The 25,791-nt window shown below is 43.5% G+C and overlaps 2 protein-coding genes and 1 non-coding gene across 3 annotated transcripts in view; 2 read left to right on the forward strand and 1 right to left on the reverse strand.

Annotated features, from left to right (window-relative positions):
• The window catches only part of Chrm5 (cholinergic receptor muscarinic 5), a 51,806-nt gene that overhangs the window by 17,193 nt on the left and 8,822 nt on the right, over nucleotides 1-25,791 (reverse strand). The gene's annotated exons all lie outside the window — the stretch shown is intronic.
• Nucleotides 1-25,791, forward strand: part of Aven (apoptosis and caspase activation inhibitor) — a 126,028-nt gene that overhangs the window by 2,922 nt on the left and 97,315 nt on the right. Inside the window, exon 2 of the mRNA XM_032903889.1 lies at nucleotides 14,323-14,500. Coding sequence (XP_032759780.1) covers nucleotides 14,323-14,500 — 178 coding nt within the window. The remainder of the gene's footprint in view (nucleotides 1-14,322; nucleotides 14,501-25,791) is intronic.
• On the forward strand, nucleotides 3,138-3,266 carry LOC116902631. The gene has a single exon (XR_004388208.1). It is a non-coding gene; the product is annotated as a small nucleolar RNA SNORA11 (small nucleolar RNA).

Genomic DNA, 25,791 nt, shown 5'->3' on the forward strand with positions numbered 1-25,791 from the left:
GAGATATTGAATGAAGATGTGAAAGACAAAGTGTTAGACTTTTTTCTACTGCTTACTGTTTTGATGAGTGCTTAACAGGGAGGCAGTTAAGGCCTGTTAACAGTCCTTGAATTTTTTTTTCTTTTTCTATCAGTTAATAGTAATTAACATGTATTGAACACTTTCATGTGGGATTTGCAAAGCAAGGCACAGCTAAGTCACTCACAGTTATGGTTAAATTACAAGTAATCTGCAGATCACTGGACCTGGGTTCTACATGGGTCTGTTGACTCCAGAGCCTGCTCTTTTGGTTACTGCCCTGAGCTCCTGGTATGATTTGGAAAGAGGTGGCTCAGGGGTAGGGCCCCTTGCTGCACAAGCATGAGGACCCAAGTTCAGATTCCCAACACCCGTGTGAAGAGCTGGGCACTACAGCGTGCACCTGTGATCCCAGCACCGTGTAGATGGGGCACAGACAGGAGGAATGCTAGAACTTGCTGGCCGCCAGCGTAGCAGAGCTCCAGGTTCAATGAGACAGTATCTGGAGAAAGCAATGGAGAAAGATCCCCAGTACCTTCTGCAGGCATACACCAGGCAAATACACTTACATAAACAGATACATACCACACATGCATACACACAGACACAGACACACACACTCACACAGAACGCACAAGGCAAGAGATTAGGGAGAGGGAGAGAAGAGAGGGAGAGAGGAGAGAGAACTGCTGAGTGCTGTTTCCCCTCATACCTTTCCCCTCATGTTTATATATGATCACAAGGCGGCGTAATGATACTGGTAACATATTTAGCTCTTTGAATGTTAGTAGACTTTTGCGTTCCTTATCCATATCTATGTGGCAGATGTCTATGTCTACATTCACTTAAAAAAAGTCTCACTATGTAGCCCAGGCTGGCCTCCAACTCCTGGCACAAGTGGTTCTCTTACTCAGCCTTTCAAGTATTTGGGACTACAGACCTGTGCTACCATTCCTAGTTTGGTCAATAAAAGTGAGAGAGCTATTAATAATCACACTAGACCACTGGAGACATACTTTTAAAAAAAATTATATTTATTTACTTTCACCATTTTCTTTGCTTTGTAACTACACTCTGGCTTGAGTAATAAAGAATACTGGCTCTTGCTGAGATTCTAATCCTCTGAAAAAGGAAGCGTCCGACTCTGATGCTCAGACATAAAGAGTCGGTTTGGTGTCACGTCGGGTCTTGGCAGGCGTCTAAGGCCTGCTCCATCTCTGAGGCTTAGGTGGGTCACTGGCATCATGACAGCCAGTAGACTGTAAGCTTATTAGACTCAGACTCCACAGCCTCCAAGAGTGTTTCCTGCCTTTCAGAAAGACCGAAGCGGGCTCGGCTAGTGGCTGGACGTGCTTAAGTGCCCAGCAGAAAATCGCTTTAGGATTACATTTCGGAGCCAGGCTACGTAGAGAGTTTCAGGCCAGTCTGGGCCACATGGAGAGGAAAAGGCTCTTGACATTCTTTCTCATCGCTGCGAGCCATTGCGTAGACATTCATCAAATGTCCTGGTGTATCTGTTCTTGTTAAGTGTCTGCTATGTGCTTTTTCCACCGGCCATCATTTCACCTCAGTGTTTCCATGAGCTATGCAGATACCGATCCTCAAACTGTTTAACTGATTCTGAGAAAACCGTGACTAATACTGTGTCTATATGTTTACATCTAGTATATTTTAAGGTCAAACGATCAGATACTCTCAAAATTCATAATTCCCAGCATATTCTGTGCTTTTATTAATTAAAACATGGAGAAGGAAAACATTTTCAGGGCCGTGGATGTGGCTCTGTTGCTAGGGTGTTTGTCTGGCATGCACAAGGCCCTGGGTTTGGTCCCCCACCACATAAACGCTGGGTACGGAGTTGCATAGCTTATCAGAACTCAGAATGGGCGGCAGGCTATCAGAAGGCACACAGTAGTCAGAGGCCATCATGGGCTACACGAAACCTTATCTCAACAGTGGCCATAGAAGCATTTAAAATAAAAGTCACACTACTTTTATGAATGGATTTAAATATTGCAATGACTTGGTACTGGCTTTATACATTTAAAAACTACATCAGTAAAGTCCTTAGCAATAAAATTTCAACTGTTCCTTATACTTTTAAATTCGTATTTTCATCCCATATTTCCCTTATACCTTTATCTGAGGTATTTTTTTTTTTTCCTTTTCTTTTTTTCCGGAGCTGGGGACCGAACCCAGGGCCTTGTGCTTGCTAGGCAAGCGCTTTACCACTGAGCTAAATCCCCAACCCCTATCTGGGGTATTTTATACTTGAGAATTGTTTAATAGTGTAATAGTATTTCACTTCTGTGTAATAATTTTTATTATTTTTTGTTTGTTTTTGAGATAGGATCTCACATAGGGCAGACTGGCCTTGAACTTCTGATTCTATCTTGCCAGTGCCAGGGTTTCCAAGTGGGAATAGGCATTTTATTAGCTTAAAGTATAATTAGGATGACAGGACTTGTATCAAATCCATATATATTATTTTAGATCATCAGTTCTGATTCTTCTATTTTTTTTGTATTTATTAAATCAAGTTACTCACACAGAGACACTGTTAATTGATTTATATTCAGTGAGATAGTCACTGTGTATAGATTTCTGTATGTTCTCTGATATGAATGGATCTTTAGCATTTGTGACTGTGGAAAATTAAAACTGTCCAGCTAGCAAATTCTTAGATGTGCTGCATGAATTTCATGTATGTATGTATGTATGTATGTATGTATGTATGTATGTCTTGAATTCCTAGGGCATCTAGAATTGTGCCGTTACAGTTTATGTCTGCTCGTTTGACCTTGTGTTTTTTGTGTGTTTGTTTAGGTGTTAGATTTATTCTGTATTTTCTATACTCTGGAGTGTGGGTTACCTAGAAGTGTGACATAACAGCATTTCCCATCAACAAAAGTTCTGATTAAAGGATTCTCTTTTTCTCTCTCTTTGGCTGTATGAGGCAAGGTCTTCTATTCTACAGCCCAGGCTGTCCTGGAACGTGCTATTGTAGCTTGAGATGGCCTTGATCCTCCTGCTGGGATTATAGGCAAGTGCCACCACATCCAGCAGGACACCGCTCACTCTCCCCCAGAAACAAACAAGAAAAAGCAAGCCTGTACACTAGGGTGTGCTCAGAGCAGGGGGCCTGAGGAATGGCTCCTCTGTTTATAACACACCCAAAACGAACCTGGTCATGATGTGAGGAGGGCTACAAAGTATGTTGCTGTCCACCACACACATGTCCTACACATTAAAAACAACCAAACCAAACCAAGGATCATAAAATCATGTCTTTTAGCTTCATTAAAAGGCAGTTGACTTCTGTCAAATGCAGGTTTCGTTAGCACCACCTCCGAAGCAGCTTTCCAACCCTGAACACTGGACCCGAGCATCCGGCCCCACGTAGGAGGCGAACTCAGGCTGAGAGCCTGAGTCTGGTGTGCTGGAGGGGCCCTATCCTCAGCACTGGGAAGCCAGCAGCCAGGTCAGACCTGCCTAGAGCTGGGCGTTCTCTCAGCTGCGTGAGACCGGCTAGCACAGCACAGTTTTAGCTCTGAACAGCAGGTGGGGCAAGCAGCATTATTTTGCAAATGAACCAGCAATTCTGGGCTGCCTGCAAACCGCCGCAGGGAAAGCTCCTACCCACCCTCACTATCAGTATGGTGCTTCCCCAGTCCCTTCTGTCTGTTCCAGGTTCCTGGAGATCTGAGAAAGGATGCATTCACACCACCCATCTTTCTGTTGTTTCCCCTCCCTTTGTTGTACAGAGAAAATTCTGATTTTTTAAACATTGTCACTGTGCATATTATATGTTCACAGTCCTGTTACTCGGAAACGTTTTCTACAAGTACAGAAATGCTAAGCTTCCCCCACCCCTCCCCCTTGCTTCCCACTCTGGTCACTTCCTTTGTGCCTCGGTTTCCCTTTCATAAAGTTGTTTTATGCACACATACATGATTTTCTATAACTCTATAAAATCTAGAAACCACAAATGAGAGAAAACATTTTTCTCCCGACTTTGGCTGTATTTGCTCTCAGCCAAGCCATCTTCTTGCAGATGCTGTGCTCTGTCTTTCTTTGTGGTTGAAAGAATTCTGTTGAACATATAGATTGGATTTGCTTTATCCATGCCAGCAGAGGAAACACTCGATGGCAGAGTGTTTTACTTTGGGAGATGTGAGACACTTGCCCTTCCTGGCCAGCATCATGCAATGCGGGGCAAAGACTAGCTGACAACTGCATGTATTTGATGGAGCAGTGGGTATTTTACCTTTAACACGACGTCTCCAAATGAAAATGTTTCCTGAAACCGGTTTGTAGGGGAAACTCCAGGCCTGGAGTGGTACCATGTTTCCAGATGTTAGATTTTACTCATTAATGTATATTGAGGCTCAAAGTCAAAGTAGAACATATATCCGTAGAATATACCGTGTGACGTATCAAATTTTGGGAGTTAATTTCTTTTGGGTCTTTAGCATCTTCTGATACATTGGTTTTTACTTAGTGTGCGTTCTTATTATCCGGGTGGAAGAAATAGAATTTACATAGGTAGTGACTTTTTTGGTGCCATAGCCATTATAACTTCCATTTCACCCAACTATCGTATCCTTAAAAACACATTTATTTTGTTACTATTTCTATTTATGTATATGTATATGCGTGAGTATATGCCAAGTGTATGCTGGTGCCCATGGAAGCCAGTGGAGGGAGGAAGATCCCGGGGCTAGAGTTACAGGCAGATGTGAGCGGCCTCACTTGTGTGCCAGGAGCCAAACTTAGGTCCTTTGCAAAAGCATCACATGCTCTTAACTTTCTCAACCGTTGAGACATCCCTCCAGTCTTACACTTTTGTTAAAGAACAAGTTTGTCCAGGTGCAGTGTCACATGCCTATAATCCCAGCATTCAGAAGGCTGAGGCAGGAGAATCATTAGGTTTCGTTCTGCCAAAACTAGATAGACCGCGAGTGTTAGAACTTAACCCAGCCTTCCAGCTCCATTCCTGCGCAGTTATTTTTCTTCCCCTTAACTTGACACAGGCTGGAGTCACTGGAAAGAGGAAGCCTCAGGGGGAAATGTCTTCCATCAGATTGGCCTGTAGGCAAGTCTGTGGTGCGTTTGAGTTAATGGTCGATGTGGGAGGGCCCAGCCCACTGTGTGTGGTGCCACTCCTAGGTAGGTGGGCCTGGGTTATAGAAGAAGGCAGGCTATGCAAGGCATGCATGGAGCAAGCACGTCGGTGAGCAGTATTCCTCTGTGGTCTCTTTGGTTCCTGCTATGCTTGAGTGTCTGCCTTGGCTTCCTTCAATGACGTGATCAGGATGTGTAAGCCAAATTTGCTCTTTCTTCCTCCTGTTACTTTTGGTCATGGTCTTTATCACAGCAATAGATAGCAAACTAGGACATTCCTCTTGAGAGTTTAGAACACAGTTTATTCACAGGCCTCCTCATAGTCAGAAGAAAGCAACACCAGAATTTAACTTACACTTTTCCCTCAAAGAATATTTAGATATTTTTGGTGGGGATCTAGGGGCTGTGGAATTAAGTGTTGCTTTGGATTTCTGAGAAGCAGAGGTCAACAATCTCAGACTTACGCAGAAAATAAGGCCACACAGTGCTGACTTGCACTGCTAACCCCACACTCGGGCACCGAGAGGCATTGTACTGTGGCTCAGCTTCCAAGCTTGCCTTACCTACCCACTACCTTGATCCTGGGATTTGCATTTTGTCCTGCTGGATCAGGAGCTTTGACAAAATCCTCCTTTTTCTACTGCTAGGTGAAAGCTTTCTCCTTTCCTCTAGGCCGGCGTCTTTGCTGCCCTTTATTTTAATTAAAAGATTTCCTTTCTTAATGTCGGAAGAGCTTCCTAAAGGTCACACTTGAAAAGAGCTACAGAAAGGAGATATAGATCTCAGGACTCTGTCCTGTTGTAGGAGAAGTGGCTCTTGGAATTCACAGAAAAGTGCCTTTTCTTATTTTTTTATTCTGGCTCCAGCAGGGACAGGAAGGGAAGGAGGCCTCCCGAGTGTTGCCATGGTGCCATACAGTTAAGGCTCAGGAGCAAGCACATCAGTTCAACTGAGGGGTATGTCAGGCAAGCACCTTCTCAATGCCATGCTCCTTGTGGCAAAAGTAGACTTGAACAATAAATGGAGGTGCCTTCACACAGACAACGAACGTGTAGGCATAAGTTTTTCAACCTACCTTAATAAACATTCAACCTCCCTTCTAGCCCACCACCCACCAGAGGTAGTGGAAAAGAAAAGTTATTAGGACATGGGGGAAGTGGACCTGTTTAGAAATAGTTCTTTGGGGGTGAGTCCAATCTTCATTGTCAGGATATCAGCAGTTCAGTTCAGTAGCAAACACCATACACGAACCAGCAGCTGCAGTTAATCTACTTGGCAGTCACCATGCACAAACCAGCAAGGGCAGTTCAACCCAGAAGTCGCTGGCTGCTTCAGCAGCTGCAGGAACCTCATGAGGAGTTCTTTGTCAAGTTTCTCTGTATGGGGTTACCACAAGTGAGGCCTAGTACCTCAGTGTGAGGTGAACCAGTGTATGTGTTGTTAGTGAAGAACAGCAGGGTGGAGAGAAGTAGACCCATGCCCTAGCGCCACTGTCTGTGGTCATATTTACACTCCTTCTCAACATCATGGGTCCTTCCACCTGTGTCTGCTTCAGCCAAATATCCTTTCACGTGTCTGTTTTAGCAAAACTTCCTTTCACCTGCGTGCCCTAGCAAACCATCATTTGACATAATTTCCAGAGAAACCAGAAGTTTTCACTTCCCAGGCCTGAGCTTCGCATGCTGGCAAGCCAGCCCTTACACAGAAGCTTTATACATAATTGGCACAGTGCCTTGTTCTTCCTCATTTCGTCAGTGTGTGTATAAGACCGACACTACATGAGTCAGAATTCTGGCAGATCTCTTGTCTTTTGTGTGAAATGGCAAATCAAACAGACTTTGCTGGCTAGATTGAATTTGAGCCTCGTCTAAGAAGACGATTGAAGGGTTGTGTGGTCCGGCTTGCCCGGCATGTGCCAGGCCATCAGGTTAGTTCTTAGCAAAAGGAGAGAGACTGTTAGGTACGTACTGCATATGAGTTGTGTGAAAATTGGTGCAGTAGTTACCCTTAAAGACTTTTGTCACAAGAGGAATAGGATTATAATTTGATCAAGGGTCCAAATGATGTGGTGGGACCAGTCATGAGGGCACTCAACAATATCCGGCTGCACAACCGTGCCGGAGCAGGTATCAGGGAAGGGCAGCAAGAACTGTGCTCACTCTGAGCCCTGAGGTGGGCGTGAGGAAATGGGCCCTTAGCATGCAGAGCAGAACTGCAGCAAGAGTAGGCTGACTGGGCTGTAGCTCACACTTGTTATTCCCCCTCCCTCCCTCCCTCCCTCCGTCCCTCCCTTCCTTCCTTCCTTCCTTCTTCTCTCCATCTCTTCTTTCCTTTTTTTCCTTCCTCCTTCCTTCCATAATTTGCAGACAGCTGACTTCTGTTTTGGTTTTCTATGGAGTTTTTTTTGATACTTTTGTAATGAGTGACTTGAATCTTGGCTGTGTCAATGGTTGCTAGGATGAGTTTTGGTGAGTAAGTTTGGCTTAGAGATCTGTTCACTTGTGTAGTCAGTGAGTTTGGGAGTAAGGATGTGATCTATTTCAAATAGGCTTCATCTGTACTCTCATAGTTGCTTATGCATAAGATCCTGTCTACTCTTTAGGACTTCACTGAAATTAAGATCAACAAGTGAAAATAAGTTTGGAGACATGTATGATTTATGTAGCTTAGATATAGAATGCTTGCCCAGTGTGCATCGGGTTCTGAGTTCAGCCCTCTGGCACTGTTCAGTCTCTGTCCCAGCCAGTTTGTCTTCCATTTTGCCACTGGTAGTTATGAGAGCTTTCACGTCAGCTTTAGACACAAAAGAGATTTTATACTTTTTTTTTCTTTTTAGATGGCTTCACTATATAGCCTCAGATTAGCGTTGAACTTACTGTGTGGCCAGACCTGACCTTGAACTGGTGTTCTTTATCTTGAGGATTAGAGGCATGAACAACCACATGTAGAGAATTATTTTTTCTTGTTAATATTGTGCTCAGTGAAGGAAGCCTGGTGTGGTGGCATATATTTATACTCAGCTTTCAGGAGAATTGCTGTGGTCAGCCTAGGCCTCATAGCAAGATTCTGTCTCAATAACCCCCTGACCCAAGCATTATCTAGTAGTAAAGCATCAATCAGATGCACTGAAAAATATAAGAATTCAGCCAAACCTGGCTTAAGCATAATCCAGAGAATCACAAGTTCATGACTTGCCTGGGCATCTTAGTGAGACCCTGCCTGCCTCAAAATACAAACTAGCAATAAGGTAGTAGATACAGCTTAGTGTTAGCGGACTTAGCTGGCTTGAGGGAGGCCTTAGGTTCAACCCTAATATTGTTCAGAAAAAAATTCAAGAATCTAAACATTGCATGGGAATTGAAGTGCGGATGCCTGGGGCAGGAGGATGTGGAGTTTGAGGCCAGCCTGGGTTACCTACTGAGACCCTGTCTCAACAATACTCGGTTGAAGCTGTTTTGTGATTGGCTGATGTGTATCAATCAACACCGACAAGAACTGCAAGAAGGCATTTCGATTCTTATTTTGCAACTGTTGCCAGGGAACCGAGTTTTTAAAAATTGTAGAAATTTAGGCTTCCGGGAGCCACTTACCATGGTAATTGGCATCTTACTAGAACTGACGGCTACATGACAACAGGGATGTTATGTGAAGAATCTTAAGTGATAGATCCTTCAGAGTAGCTGATGAGATGATACTTCCTTCAGGGGAGCTGCTCAGCTTTATTGGATCAAGATGGGGAGTGGCACGTGGCATGGCTGCTATGCTTTGCTTCATCTCCCTGGAGAGACGGGAACATTCCTTTTAGGCTTTTTAAAATGAACTGTTAACAGGTAGATTGAGTGGTGGGTTTGGGAAGGAGGTGGGTTTGATTTAGGAGAGGAAAGTTGAATAGAAAAAGAAGTTAGAAAAGCAGTGGTTTAGTACTCTGAGTTGAAAAAGAAATAAACATTATATACTACTACTATTACCAGTATGATAGAGATGCTGCTTTTACTGTGTTGCCTAGATTGGCCTTGAACCCTTGAACTCAAGCAGCCCTTCTGCCCTGGCCTGGTGAGTATAAGTGTGAGCTACCACTCTGTCCTGCCTTGCCCCGCCCTGCCCTGCCCTATACCACACCACTGTTGCAGAATATTGGATCATACTGTGAACCCTGAGATTGTATTTACTGGAAAAAAAAAAAAACTGTTTCTAGTTGTGTGGATCAACCCTAGCATACACCTTTAATCCCATTAGAAACATGTTTTTTCCAATTAGAAACATATTTTTCCAGTAAGTAACACAAATCCCTACTGTTTGGCTTCAAATGGATTTTCTTTTTAAAGATTTATTTATTATTTTGTGAGTATGTGCGTATGCCAAGATATGTACCACAGGTGTGCCATACATGTATGTGCAAGTGCTCACAGAGGCCAGAGAGGACCTGAATTCCTTGGAATTGGAGTTTCAGGTGGTTGTGAGCTGTCTGTGGGTAATGGGAGCCAAACCTGGGTCCTAGGAACCAAGCCCAGATCCTCTGGGAGAGCAGCAAGTGCTCTTTAACTGCTGAGCCATCTCTCCAGCCTCTCCAAATAAATTTTTACTTCAGGAGTGGGGTGCAGCTGCAACAATTATTTTAAAAGACAGAAGTGGCTGTTGAATTGGGGCATGGCTGGAAAAATTGGGGTGGTTGCATTTTTGGAATCTGAATTGCCTTGAGACTGTCCCTGGAAATATGAACCCTAAAGATAATTCTGGGTTGGTCTCAGAAAAAAAAAAAAGAGAGGTATGTTCCCAGACAGTGGGGAGCAAGTGTTGTTCAAAAGTGGCAGAGACCTTGACTAAATTCTGATCTCCTGGTGGTGTTTGTGTATTAGTGGGTAAAGAATTGCTGGCTCTGCTGTTCTGAGAATAAAAGTGTTGTCATGCCATTTAGTGGGAAATTGATTAGCCATTTTTTTGGTCGTTCCTGAGTTGCTGGGATTAAAGGTGTATGACACCACATCCAATGGCACCACATCCAATGGCACCACTAAAACTGATGGCAAGTTTTAGATGGTCCGTCCTGAGCAATTGTTCATTGAAGGATTTTCTTCACCTCCATTCTGTAGAGTAGGTGAAGTCAAATCGACTCTTGCCTATTAGAAAAACTGCGTGTAAAACAGTAGTCATTTTAGCTGGGCCCCTCTGTGTGTTCCAGTGGAACTTTGTTGTTTGTGTTGCCACTGGGCAGGATAATAGCTCAGCTGTACTTTAATTATAAGTAATCTAATTGGGTTCCTGTTACTTTATGAACATTGCAACCAATGACCAGCATCCAGGTACAAAGCATTACCGTGCAAATTACTGTCTAGCTTTGAAATGGCGTCAGCATGGAAACACATGTTTGTGTGTTACCGTGCTCACTCGCTATGTCCATGCTTGCATAGGAAGCAAATGTCTCCTATGCCTCATCTCCTTTTTCTACTCTCCTCTGATGTGGGCTCCTCTGGCCCGCCTTGCATTTGGGCAGGAGCAATGAGATGCTAGTTTGGTGCACCCCTAATTCGTTTGTCTGCAGGAGGCCAGTCCGTTCTGAACGCTCAGGGACTGTTGACTAGGGGTAATGGCAGGCTCCTTAGCTCTCCCCAGGTCTCCTGCCTTTCATTTCAATGTTTGTTTTACTGCGGGAACAGGCTCTCAGGTCACAGTCATGTTTTATATCAGAATCATTATCTTGCCCAGGTACGCACTTTGCCGTGTGCTTTAGCTGCTTAGAGACTTCGGGCTAACTGGAGAAGCGTCTATGAACTTACTCAGCGGGACCATAAAAGAATATTAGGTTTTCCCACGCTAACCCTGCTCACACTCTGAGCTCTTGTTCTAGCTCCCAAGTCCTCATCAGTCTCTGGTATTAGTCACTTACGTAGCAGATCTGACTCACTAAATAACTTGAATCAGCCAGCATTTTTGGGCCTTCAGAAGTTTATAGAGATGGCAGCCCCTAGGCTTCGGGCTACATTTGTAATCTCTAGATTTTAATATAAATGGCCATTTTCTTGTTTTTTATAGTGAGGCTTATGATCTTTGAGGGCTGAAAGATCTTGGCAGGCCTATTTAGTCCATCCTTTTAGGAAACTTTATGTAGCTTCCTTTAGGAGAGAATTCCTGACTAATATGAAATTTGCTGCATTCATGTTTGATGACCAATGTAACATTACAGAAATGTCCTAAATAGAAATGGGGTCATATCTGTCCTGTGAGTGGCAGACCCGCCACTCAACCCTTCACATAGTTAGTTGTGCTGGGGTTTCCATTTGTCTGTTAACTGATGTGATGGAACTGTGTTCAGGGGGCCACATACAGTGTATTTTAGTCAAGACATTTGACTGAGCATAAGGTAACATTGGAAATTAAAAACAAATCTTATAAAAAAAAAAAAGAGGGAAAAAACCAGACAGAAGATGGACTCTTCTGCATGTTCCCTGGCCTGGCCTTGTCAATAAATTGACACACTATAAAGAAAGCTATGCTGGTGGCTTCTAATGATGTAGTGTAGGGGGGCAGATAGAACGCATTGGGAACTTGCTTTGAAGAAATTTGTTTTGGAGGGGTGGGGCTAGGAGTAGTCTCTGTGATTTGGGCCTGGTGGCACATGCTTGGGACCGCAGCGTCTGGGAGAGGCATCTGAATGTGAGAATATGAGCTGCATGATAAGATTTTCTCAGAACAGAACAGATCCAGCCTTTTCAATAGTGTGATACAGAAAATGAAATGTATTGAAATGAAGAGGTGAGCATGCTGACTTAATAAAATCTGTTACCAAAAATAAAATGTATCAGTATAATAGAGCTATGAAGTGGAAATTGTGTTATGGTACTCTCTCGGTGATGAGAAGGAGTTTTTCTTTTCCCAGGAGGTACTGGGGATTTTGAATATAGGTCCTTGTTCGTACTACATTAGTAGCCCAAATGTGAGTTTTAAATTTTACCTTATTTTTCATCTTCATCATTTTCTACAGTGCAAATGTCCTATTTCTGTGTTAGTAAAGTGCTTTAAAAATACTTTAATTCTTTAAGAATTTCACATAATGTATTTTGATCATATTCATCCCTTAAATCTGACCCTGGCCCCTTCCAGATTCTCCCTCACCTCCCCGTTCTCTCCCCCAGGTCTAATGATCCATTGAGTCCAATTCATGCTGCCCATAACCTCCTGAGAGTGGGGCTGTCCAGTGGGGCATGGTGAGCCTACCAGGAGCCACAGCCTTAGAGGAAACCGACTCTTCACCTCCACAAAGCCATCACTGGCCCATAGGTCCTACTTTGTAGTCTAGGCTACCTCCAATTCATGATGGTGTTGGAACTATAAGTATGTGCCACCATACCTAGCTAATTGGATTTTCAAAAATTTATACCTAACACTTGTATATAAATGGTTGGCTTGGATATATTTCACTTGTTTTGGTTTTTTGATTAGGATACTTAATCTTTTGGACTTTTTCTGAACTAATTATTTAGATTCTACATGCATTTTTCCTTTAAAAAATCATCTCATTTATTATGGAAAAGATTCAAATTTATAACACCACATAAGCAAGCTAACTGTATAATGAATTGCTCTTCTTCCCCACCCAATCTCAGCAGTGTTCATGTGAGAAGTTTATTTCTGGCTACCATTCCTTTCCACACACTAGTTTGAACCAGCTCCCAGATGTTTTATCTTTTCACGTAAGGGTGACTATTTGTACCTAATGCATGAGAACATTAGAAATTCCTATTATTGCTCATCAAACAGTAAATAGTGTAACAGCTCATTCTTAATGACATTATCAAATGTCTACTCACTGTTCACATTCCCTCAGCTGTTCTCAGGATGATTGTTTCCTCTGGCTAGACTGCTGGAATCAGAGTGTGGATAAGTTCCCGTCTTACATTATGAATCATATGTAAGAGACACTTGGCAGGGATGGGGGAGTTGATGCACTGGGAATGGAACCTGGGACCTTTTGTACTGATACCCACCCTAGCACATTAAGTTTGTTCAGTTTATTTCTTTTTTCTCTTCTACCACCATTTTTAAAATTTTGTTATTTTTTTTAAAATGTGTATAGATGTTTTGCCTGCATGTATGTTTGGGCACCACATGCATTCATGCCTGCAGAGTCCAGTAGAGGGTTTTGGGTTCCTTGGCACTGGAGTTATAGATGATTATGAACTGCCAAATGTTGGGTTTTGAACCCAAGTCTCTGGAAGAACATCTCTCCAACCCCCATTATATTCTCTCTCTCTCTCTCTCTCTCTCTCTCTCTCTCTCTCTCTCTCTCTCTCTCTCTGTATGTGTGTGTGTCTGCATGACAGACAGACAGGTGTAAGTGTGAATACATAATGAGGTCTGGGTTGATTCTCTTCTTCTACTGTGGGCTTTGGGGTCAGATTCAGGTCATCAAGCTTGTGTGGTAAAAACTTTTACACAATGAGTCCTTTCAATGGCTTGTGATTATCTCTTAATACAGTGAAGTCACCGTTTTCTAAGTATACTGTAGGGTTTCTTCCAATCTACAGTTCTATGCATGCTTTCTCTTAATGTGCAAAACTGAAAATGCTCAGGAGTACCTCTGAGCTGAGTTCTCGTTAAAACACATTTGTGAGGTGCACTTGTCAATCTCTCTGAATTTCCAGGGAGAACTGATCTCTATTTTAAATTAATTAAAACTAGTGTGTGTGTCTGTGCGCATGCACGCACGCACGCACGCACGTGCACACGCACACGCGTGATGGGCGTCATGTGTATCATGGTCAGAAGACAATTTATTGCATTGACTTCTCCTTTCACCTTTATATGAGTTTCAGGGTTGAAACTCAGGTCATCTGGCTTGTGCATCAAGCACCATTGTCCTCTGAGCCATCTTGCCAGGCTATGGTCCTAAAGTCTTACTAATCCTATGGTCTCAATTCTTTAAACTAGATGAAATAACCATTCTACATAGGGGTAGGTTCAAGCAGAATGTACCCAATTTCCATCACATTGCTTATTGGAAAATTACCCTGAGATAATGCTCTGATGTAGCGAGGTTCTTTGGAAATACTGCTTAGCCTCCCAGCCTTGTTTACAAGTTCACTTTCAGTGTCATAACTATGTGCTAGTGTATTTACTTCACTGTGAAGACTTCTAGATCAGGACATCCCTGCCTGCCTATTGATTTGCTTCTACTGATTGCAGGTAGAAGAGGACAGTGATTCAGAGACCTATGGAGAAGAGAATGACGAGCAAGGAAATTTTTCTAGAAGAAAGATCGTCTCCAACTGGGATCGATATCAAGATACTGAAAAGGAGGTCAATGGTGAAAGTGGAGAATCTCAGCGAGGCACGGACTTCAGTGTCCTCTTGAGCTCTGCAGGTGAGAGTTCTGGTTGTGTGCTTGCTGCTTGGTGCTGGGAAGGTTGCATGGACATTTTGTTGCTTTTGAAGTTACATTGAAAATATTATTGCGTGTGTGTGCGTGTGTGTGTGTGAATGCATGTATGCACTTGTGCAGTGACATGCATGTGTCGGTCAGAGGACAACCTGCAGATGTTGATTTCCTCATTCGAGTGCGTGCATCTAGAGATGCAGCTGTGGCAGCAAGCAGTGAGTCCTCTTGCCGGCCCATGCCTATAAATTTTAATGCCTACACTAGGCTAAGAGTAATAATTGACGAACCCACTCTGAGTAGGAAAAGGTTTTTGAGGGTATTAAGTTGTGAGCCAGAAGCACGAGATTTGATCCTAGTACTATGATCAAATGTGCAAATGCTGATGTGCAAATGCGTTCCACCCTGATTATTTAAGAACTCAAGTCCTAAGTAATTTTACTGGTCAGCTGAGTATTTCCATCTTGTACCCAGCACTTTGGCTAATTAGAGATTATGAACACTTGTTATTTAAGGGAGGAGGAAGGAAACAGGTAAAATGGCTAGTTAATTCTTACCAGCTATTTGGCTAGAAGATCTTGAAGGAAAAATTGAAATAATGTGATTAAATTGGCTTCTATTCTACGTGTGGGTTTAATGCAATCAGAGATACTGCATGGATGTTTGAGTTCAATTAAAATTCTACTCTAGCCCAGCAAGAATGTTCATTGGTTAGTGATTTTGGTTATTTCTTTTAGCATTTTATTCATATAAGTTAAAGTCAGGCACATGGTGGAATCCTCTGTTATTTTTCGGTATTGTACATACTGACTTCTTTTCCGAGGTTTGATTATCTGTCTTGGGAGACCGCAGTTGTCGTGTCTTTGCTGAGCTCTTACATATCTTCTCCACTCGGCTGCTGATTTATTGGCCTCTCACTGCAGCGTGATACTGAGAAGAGACGCCCTGCCTTCTCATGCACGGTGCAGAACAGCTTTGATGGTCTCCTGCTGAGTTATATTTCATTCTCTGATCATAACATTTGAAGAGTATCCTCCAGATACACAGTCTCTGCTCCTTACAGCAGTTCTGAGTTTTAGCACTGCTCTTTTTTATATAAATTAATACATTAAATCATGGCAATGGCTTGTGGGTAGGAATCAGTGTGGAAGGGCTATTACAGTTTTATAGAGTAGTCTGAGAAATTCTTACTGAGAAGATAACATTTGTTTAAAATCCTGGGGAAGATGAGGGAGAAAGCATTGTGGGTATATACAGAAGAGTTTTCAAGGCAAAAACAGCAAGCCCAAAGGCTCTGAGGGAGGAGTGCTTACAAATGATCTCTAGGTGAGTTTTCCAGGTATGTATAGCAGTTGCGAGGCTGGTGATTACGGAGTTTCTATCTTACTCATTGCTAATGTCAATACGTTCACTCTGGACTGTTGATGGCTGTTTTCCAGTAAAGTTAAGGATCCAGCACTTACTTCTACCCTTGATGAATCGCTAGAGAATTCTAGTATAGGGGCATGGGTTTCATAGATGAATTGCTCACAACTCAGAATTGCTCACTTTCACAAATGGAAGCAACTCACATATCTATCAGTAGTGAAAAGCATGTACAGAGATATTAGTGAGTCTCTCAGACATCATGTGGAGCAAAAGAAACATCACATACCTGTAGGAGACTGCAGTGTAGTTCTGCTGAAACATGGGGCCCACGTGTGCTTGTGTTCACCTGTCATCCAGTGCCTGGGAGGCTCAGGTAGGAGGGCTACCAGTGCAGGGCTAGTCTAGGCTACATAGTGAAACTATCTTAGACACAAGAAAAATTTAACTGTATTATTTCGGAGGGAGAAGAGAGGTAATGGTTACAGAGAGGCATACAGCAGGTGTGTAGCCCTGGTCCCTCTTGTGATGGTGGTACTCTGCCTGGATGATGCCTACCTTGATTTAATAATTGTTTGATAATAAATTTAATAATAATAAAAGAATTATTCTTTAAATTGTTCATATATAGTCTCCATTTTTAAATTGTACAAGTCTTCCTCTGAAAGACTGCTTTGTAGAACTCATAGCTTGTGGAAATAGGTATTGCTTGCCTTGAGTCTCTAGCACGACTGGAAGCATCTACATCTTGATTTCTGGAAGACATGGGGAGATGTATTGTTTGTTCATACATGGGGAGATGTATGGTTTGTTCATACATGGGGAGATGTATGTTTAAATCATGCTTGCTCTGGCGGGATGGGAGTTTGCAGCTGTCCACTCTCTCTAAGATTTGGAACCGGATAAACAGGCCACTAGTTTCTGTTTCTAAACAGTGTTCTTCCAATCCTCAGCCATGTTTCAAGAATTTGCACAGTCTGTCCCTTTAAGATGCCACGATTACCAGAGTTCCTGTGTGCTGACTCTGTGAGCACAGTAGCTGGATAAGGCTGAAGATGAATGTGAAAGAAAAAATTAGGAGTGTATCAGTTCTGTTTACTCTTTAGTGAAAATATGAAAATGGCGTGATTAGATGCTTGGTCATAGAGTTATCTACGTGTGTACTTTCATTAGGAGCTCTTGCATATCGTCCTCTGTGCTAATGTGGAAAGTTACTTTGGTGGGCAGTTCTAGTTTTAATGATACTTGATTTCCCCACTCGGTGTCATCAGCAAACCAAAACAAAAAATAGAACTAGATTTCTTTTTAACTTAAAAAATTAGCCCAATGACAAAATAATATTTCTTACATTATATTAATATAATAGAATATAGAAGTAGGTCAAATCAGAGCAGCCAGGTGACTTATTAAAAAGAGCAGCTGATGGCTTAGAACTTGTTTGCAAAACTACCGGTCCCCAGAGTGGTTTGCTTTCTGCTGCTGTGATGCTAGTCCAATGCATCCTTGACCCCATCACAGTCAGCTGCCGCACCCTTGGGTCCATCACAGTCAGCTGCTGCACCCTTGGCTCCATCACAGTCAGCTGCTGCACCCTTGGCTCCATCACAGTCAGCTGCTGCACCCTTGGCTCCATCACAGTCAGCTGCTGCACCCTTGGCTCCATCACAGTCAGCTGCTGCACCCTTGCCTCCATCACAGTCAGCTGCTGCACCCTTGGCTCCATCACAGTCAGCTGCTGCACCCTTGGCTCCATCACAGTCAGCTGCTGCACCCTTGGCTCCATCACAGTCAGCTGCTGCACCCTTGGCTCCATCACAGTCAGCTGCTGCACCCTTGGCTCCATCACAGTCAGCTGCTGCACCCTTGGCTCCATCACAGTCAGCTGCTGCACCCTTGGCTCCATCACAGTCAGCTGCTGCACCCTTGGCTCCATCACAGTCAGCTGCTGCACCCTTGGCTCCATCACAGTCAGCTCTCACTTTCTTGCTCTGAAACTGTGTTTAGCAGACTTGGTTTGGGAGCCTCATTTCCTTTTCTCTTCTTTGTATTGGTGACCTTTTGGCTCCTGTTTGCTTAGGGATCCTGTAGACGTCTGTGAGTTTCTTTAATGCATCCCTTTGGACTTCTGCTCTCAATGTTTCCTACATTAGTTCTCTGTTCCTCCTTGTGAGTTACCATTATGGGCCTTTCCAGCTTTATTTAGTGCTTTTTGGGTATTTAATTTTTAATTAAACTATTTTCTCTTTTGCTCCTCTACCAAAGTCTGTCCTCTTTTATTCTCCCATGCTGTGTGTGGATCTTTGTGGATCTATGTGTGCCTTAATCATCTTAAGTCACCCAGCAGCTGTTTTACCAAATAGCCAGTCTAGAGATTTCACTTCTGTCCTTGCTTAGGGTTAGTTTACCTTTTGCTTTGTTTTGCTTTTCCTAGCCCCCCCCTTTTTTTTAAAAGTAATCTTCCTTGGAAGATTAGGAGGTTTGAGCGTTTGAGCCTTTACACCAGAGGGTTGGGGCTGAGTAAAGTTTGTATGTTTTTGTTTTTTAGCAGACTCAGTACCTTCAACACCATGAGTTGAGACCTAATCTGAATGACCTGTCCTTCGCTTATCCTCTTGAGTTTTTGTGTCACCCTCGGTTGCACCAGTTGGGTCTGTTTGCATCATGTTCCTAATGTCACCGATAGTCTGATAGACTCAGCAGAGAGGTTTGTTTGGAACCCGTTTTTAGTTGTATCTTCATTTATTTCCACAAATGCTGTCTGTTTTGCCCAACACTGCTACTGTTACATTAAAGTCTGGAATATAGACTTTAAAAAGACTTATTTATTTTTACTTTATGCGTATTGGTGTTTTGCCTGTGTGTATGTATGTATGTTCACCATATGCATGCAGTGCCTGCAGAATCCAGAAGAGGGCGTCAGGTGCTCTGGAGCTGAAGTTATAGATGGTTGTGAGCATGTAGGTGCTGGGAACAGAACCCAGGTCCTCTGCTAGAGCAGCTCTTAACCTCTGATCAATGTCTCAAACCTAAAGTCTCAAATGTTCTTGTGACATCTATTTATATGCTGATGGGATATGTATACCATGAGCCAGAGAACAAGTTGGAGTCAGTTTTCTCCTTACACCACCTGAGCCCCAGGATTTATTTATTTATTTTAATGTATATGAGTGCTCTATCTGCATGTACACCTGCATGCCCGAAGAGAGAATCAAATTCCATTACATATGATTGTGAGCCACCATGTGGTTGCTGGGACCATGTGTTTGAACTCAGGTCCTTGGAAGAGTAGCCAGTGCTCTCCAGCCCCTGAGCTCCAGGATTAAACTCAGGCCTTCAACCTTGGTAACAAAGTGCCTTAAACTCTTATATTTTATCATTATATTCTAAAGTACCCAGCTTCACCCCTTTGATCTATTCCCTTCAATAGATTGTGCCCTGGTAAATCAAAGTCACCAAAATACTTGGTTTGTTGGTAAACTTTGTTCTAGGACAGCCGTTGCTTTCACCATCGCCATTTTTGGCAATTGTGCTTCTTTCTTGACCCACTCCCTGAGCAGATCATAGCATCACAGTGGTGACTGTACAGTCGCAGTTCATTTTCCACCTGAGCGTCAGTTTCTTTAGATCGCTTGCTACTTTAGGTTATTTATTTCTACTAAGAGGAAATTAACAAGTCGTTTTTGGGTTTGACTTATATTCCAGATACTCTTCAGATTGGTAGGTGTCTACTTAGCCTCATCGAGTCTGGATGTAGCATGCTAACAGCACGTAGCATATTTTCAACCATGCTTGCCTCCTTTCTGCTTGGCTATGATACCTGCTTATCTCAGTCACTGTTCTCTTGCTGTGAAGAGACACCATGACCAAGGAAACTCTTACAAAGAAAGCATTTCACTGCGGCTTGGTCATTATGGTGAGGACCATGGCAGCATACAGGCAGGCATGGTGCTGGAGAAGTAGCCAAGAGCATTATATCCTCATGCAGCAAGGAGGGAGAGGGAGAGAGAAGAGGTGGAGAGGTGGGAGGGGAGGGGGAGAGGGATTGGCATAGGCTTTCGAAACTTCAAAGTCCATTCCTATGATACACCTCTTCCAATAAGGCCATACCTCCTAATCCTTCCCTGACAGCTTATCAAATCAACTGGGGACTAAGTACCAAATATATGGAACCTATGGGAACCAATCTTATTCTCAACACTGCACTGTTCTTATTCCCCTTAAAAAGGCCACCACAGGGGGTGAGGAAATGGCTCATCTTATAATAGTAAGTAGCATTTGAAAACACTGAAGAATATTTAAGAAAAGAAAGGCTGGGCATTCTGAGTTCCCAGGAAATGTTCAATACTAGGAACTTAAGAAATACCCGGGGAATCAGATATCTCTGAGGAGTCTTGCTTTCTAAACCAAAGTTGCTACAATTCTATGAACAGCAGCAGGCCTAGAAAGCCCAGGTGCCTGACTGTCTCATCGACCTGGCGTGTGTAGTATTCTACCATTCTCATCATAGCATAGTGATTTGGAGTTTTGTGTGATTAATTTATTATGCAAGATTATTCATACTGTCCCATTTCATTGCAAATTTTTATAGATTATGTTCTTTATGTAAGCCCCAAACCATCTCACCAGCCCCAAAACATTCTTGCTACTTGTTTTATTTAAACTGAAAAAATCTGGGAAATGTGGATTTATTTCAGCCTTGACTTAGATTATTATGACAGAAGCATTCAGGAACTCCAACAGAAAATGAGTTGCCCTTGACTGCTGATAATTATTAACTCAAGCAAAAAGATAATTATGTGTTATAAGCCATGCATGCCAAAAGTCAAGAGAAATTTGTCTGCTTTCTATTTTTTAGGAAAATTGATAAGATGCCACTTTTCTTACTGTTTTTCACACTGCTTCTTAGCTTTCATACTCAATTATCTCCCCCTGGCATTTTGAGAGATGATTAAGAGGCGTTGCTGTGAAGGCCTGACAAAGTGGTGATTGTGTAATTGCACCCAAGCTCAGTGTGCAACTCTAGGGGGCCACGGTAGCTTCCGGCTTGATTTCCCTTTTCCCCTCCTCTTGGCGTTTCTGAGACAGGGTCCCTCTATACAGTCCTGGCTGTCTTTGAACTTTCTCTGTAGGCAAAGTTGGTCTTAACTTCACGGAGAGCCTCCTGCCTCTGCCTCCTGAGTCTTGGGAGCACCTGGTTCCTTTTTAGGATGAGGAAGTAACTTACTTTCAAAGTTTCTGAATTCTGGGTTGTTGGAGTCCTTTTGATTGGGGTTTTTGTGATATCATTTTTAGCTGTGTACCACATTGTGCCTAGTGTCCATGGAGGCCAGCAGAGGGCATCCGATTCCCTGAAACTGGAGTTACAGATGGTCGTATACCTGCATGTGTGCTAGGAATGGAACCTGGGTTCTCTGGAAGAGCGGCCTGTGCTCCTAACTGCTGGGATATCAACCTCTCTAGCCTATAGGTTTCTGACTGCCTATTGTGACGTACGAAGTTTCCTGTGTTCATATGTGCTTTGTGTGCTCTCAGGGTCCTTCTAGGACTTCTTCATGTATGTTAAACATTCAGTGTGTGTCCCCGCAGCCCGAGGTGGTCACGTGATAGTTGATATATCTGGAGTGTCGGTATGTGGAGCCACGTCACAGCATCCTTATGTAAGTGAAGGATGGGGAGACCAGGCCGTGTCAGTTGAGGCTTGTCAAGTTAACATTCTCAATAGAATGATCGTGGAAGGTATGCTGTTAACAGAACAATATGAAATCCAGTCTGTGTGGGAGTGTGTGTGCCTGTCAGCCAAACACTGTAGCTTCTAAATAAGAATTTGTTACTGCCGTGGCTTGAAGGCATCTTTAGCTGAACATGGGATTGCGTGTACTTGTCTTGGCTCCCTCGGTCGCTGCGAGCCACACTAGTTTACTGTGTATCATTTTGAAAAGCGCATTGATGCGGTTAGGAAGTCTTAATTTCCAGTTTTGTCCTTATGCTTGTTTTTCTTGTGATCTTTGAGGTCACAGTGGAAAAGTGAGTTGAGTTTTGTTTTGAAATTTCCTTCGAATAGACAGTTAGGCAGCATCATTGCATGGCGACTCCATGGCTAGAGAAGCTATTGTTCTGAATGGATTCTTTGGACACCATCTTAGGCCTCTTGAATCTCCCTGCTCTTCTGTTAAGTAGGTAGAAGAAATTGCCAGAGAGAAGATGTGCAAGTGTGGAAGTTGTTTTTCTCTTGAGCATTGAGTGCCTGTCTCTTCCTGCCTGTGTCCTCTGAGATCTCTGAGGGTGTCAGGCTGCTCTGTGCATTTCGAGCCATTGATGCCTCTTCCCTGGAGTGCTCATCCATGCACAGTCTTCCCTGGAGTGCTCATCCATGCAGTCTTCCCTGGAGTGCTCGTCCATGCACAGTCTTCCCTGGAGTGCTCGTCCATGCACAGTCTTCCCTGGAGTGTTCATCCATGCACAGTCTTCCCTGAGAGTTCGTCCAGTCTTCCCTGGAGTGTTCGTCCATGCACAGTCTTCCCTGGAGTGCTCATCCATGCTCAGTCTTCCCTGGAGTGCTCATCCATGCACAGTCTTCCCTGGAGTGTTCGTCCATGCACAGTCTTCCCTGGAGTGCTCATCCATGCACAGTCTTCCTGGAGTGCTCGTCCATGCACAGTCTTCCCTGGAGTGCTCATCCATGCAGTCTTCCCTGGAGTGTTCATCCATGCACAGTCTTCCCTGGAGTGCTCATCCATGCACAGTCTTCCCTGGAGTGTCTTCCCTGGAGTGTTCGTCCATGCACAGTCTTCCCTGGAGTGCTCATCCATGCACAGTCTTCCCTGGAGTGCTCATCCATGCACAGTCTTCCCTGGAGTGCTCGTCCATGCACAGTCTTCCCTGGAGTGCTCGTCCATGCACAGTCTTCCCTGGAGTGCTCATCCATGCACAGTCTTCCCTGGAGTGCTCGTCCATGCACAGTCTTCCCTGGAGTGCTCGTACATGCACAGTCTTCCCTGGAGTGCTCATCCATGCACAGTCTTCCCTGGAGTGCTCATCTATGCAGTCTTCCCTGGAGTGTTCATCCATGCACAGTCTTCCCTGGAGTGCTCATCCATGCACAGTCTTCCCTGGAGTGCTCATCCATGCACAGTCCTCGCTGGAGTGTTCATCCATGCACAGTCTTCCCTGGAGTGCTCATCCATGCACAGTCTTCCCTGGAGTGCTCATCCATGCACAGTCTTCCCTGGAGTGCTCATCCATGCACAGTCTCAGCCACTTTTTGGGCAAAGCGTTCACTTTGTTTAGATTAGAGAACTGAAGCTCAAGTAGGTTGCAGTGTAACCCAGGGCCATGGAGGTACTCATGGAAGACACGATGCTCCGAGAAGACTTTCTTTTTGGTAGCTGCACAGACTGTACAGTTTTTAAATCACAGCAGCCGACACCCATTTGACTTTCAATGTTTTCTTTTGCACTGGGGTTTAGGAATTGAGTCTTGTATGATTTTGTCCTCTGTGGTGATCTATGAAATGTTTTAAGCATATGTATTTATATATGTACATGTGCATATAATCATTTAGTTTTGTTTTATTTTCTGAAACAGTTTACCTTGTAGCCCAGGCTGGTCTGGAATTCACTATGCAGTCTAGGCTAGATTTGAATGTGAAGTTATTCTTTTGCCTTGGCCTTTCAATTATTGGTATTGTTGGTATAATTATGGTTTTTTGTTTTTCAGAATTCCATCTTTCTCAGACCAATTAGGAACCAATTTGTCCAATGTAGGTTTACTTTCTGCTTTTAAAATGTTTTTCTCTTGCTTTTTAAAGGAGCCCACCCTGAGTCCTATGCTTATGTTAGATTTGTCTCAGTCTAGACAGGAGCATGCTCAGAGGAAGCTTGCTCAGGAAATGCCCATGCTCAGAAGAAGCTCGCTCAGGAAATACTGCTGGTACATGAGTTATGGCAGTCATTCACAATGGCCGGCCTTCACTGTGCCTCTTTATAGTTTTAAATAGGAAGAGTGAATTTTGAACTCGTCCATTCTAATATGAGGTTGGATGCATTACAGGGAGGACTAAGTTACATCAAGATCCCATTGCTGGAAACATGAGTATGTTCAAGGATGGAATGCAGTTTACATGGACAGACCCATGGCTCCAGCTGCATATGTAGCAGAGGATGGCCTTGTTGGGCACTAATGGGAGGAGAAGCCAAGGCTGGACCCCTAGTGTAGGGGAATGTTGGGGGGGGGAAGGGGCGGTGGTGGAGGAGGGGAACACCCTTATAGAAGAAGGGGAGGGGGGATGGGATAGGGAGTTTATGGACAGGTAACTGGGAAAGGGGATAACATTTGAAATGTAGATAAAAAAAATATCCAATTAAAAAAACAGAAAAAGAAAATTATGCTACACATCCATTATAGAATTTTCCAACCACTAGGATAGAAATATTGCAAATCAAAGACTTCTCTTCTTAAGCAGCTTATCAAAGGTTTAAAAAAAAAAAAAGAGGATGGAGCACTCTTTACTTGTAGATTTTGTCGAAGACTTTCACATTTCGGTTTCCCAGACATAGATCTAGAGCCCTGTGAGAAGACACGTAAGCATGCCGTGCTTTCAGAATGTCCCAAAGGAGAGAGTGTGCCAGCTGTGGTCCTTGAGGTCCCCGAGCTAAGATGAGCTAAGATGAGAAAGCTAAGCCTGCTGACCTAACGGAACAGGACGTGCACGTTAGAGTGCGCTGTGACGCGCGGTGTCTAAGGGAGGAGCTGGAGGATTTGCTTCACTCTGTTTCATCTTCACATTTCTCAAGTGTTGATCACATGGGCTTTCAGAGGCAGTGATTCATGAAATGGTCACCTTGCGGGAAGGCAGCAGAGCGGCTTCTGGAGGAAATCCTGGTCTCGTGTCAGTAGTTGAGCTTTTGTGTTTCCTTGAGTTGGAGCTGTGTTGTTCAGGTTCTTTCTAACAAGCAAAGTAGTGGGTTTTCTGAATGTCGAGAGGGGAAGATGGGTACTATCCACTCTATTCTCCTGAGAACCTGCTCGAGACCATAGTTACCTTTTTCTGCACAGAGTATTAATCATATCATAACCGGTTGATACTGTCGTAACTATGAATTTAGGTATTGAATACATATTGATTACAATAATGGATTTCATTGGCGTTTTCCTATATACATATACATGTATTTTGATCATATTCACCACTGTACTGTCCTCTCCTGTCCCCTCTCCTCTCACTGATTATTTTTTCCAAATAGTTTTCCTCATACCTTCATTTCCTTCATTCTTTCCTTCTTTTCCCTGTGTGTGTGTGTGTGTGTGTGTGTGTGTGTGTGTGTGTGTGTGTGTGTGTGTGAGAGAGAGAGAGAGAGAGAGAGAGAGAGAGAGAGAGAGAGCATAATGGGTTTAATTAGGATTGCTAAGAGGAGCAAGGGTGAAGGGTTATTTACAGGAACATGGATACTTTACAAGCTGCTGTATCACTAAGATGTTTTTCCCTCACTCAGCAGTCACTAACTACTCATAGATCCTCAGGGAAGAGTGCAGCCTCATGAACCCCGTCCCCACTAGCTCCCATCAACTACCTATAAGCATTCAGAGATGGATCTAACTTTTCGTTTGTTGTTTTGACACAAGGTCTAATATACACAGAACGGACCTGTACCTGACTAAGATCTAGCATGAGCTGCATGTCCTGATCCTCCAGCTTCTAAGCCTGTGGAGCATCTGGAATTCCAAGTGTGTCTAGGTGATGCTGGAGATGAAGCCCAGAGCTAAGCTGCCCCTCTACCCACTAGGCTACAACACCAGCACCGAGGTCCCTTGAGAACCTCCCCTGTCCATGATAAGGCTTTGATGGATCAAGATCAATGCAATGGGGTGCCATGAGTTTGTAGAGGCAACAGCCATGTCATTTCTGAAAGACAGTG

The sequence above is a fragment of the Rattus rattus genome, chromosome 5 (assembly GCF_011064425.1).
Source record: "Rattus rattus isolate New Zealand chromosome 5, Rrattus_CSIRO_v1, whole genome shotgun sequence".
Taxonomy (NCBI): Eukaryota; Metazoa; Chordata; class Mammalia; order Rodentia; family Muridae; genus Rattus; species Rattus rattus.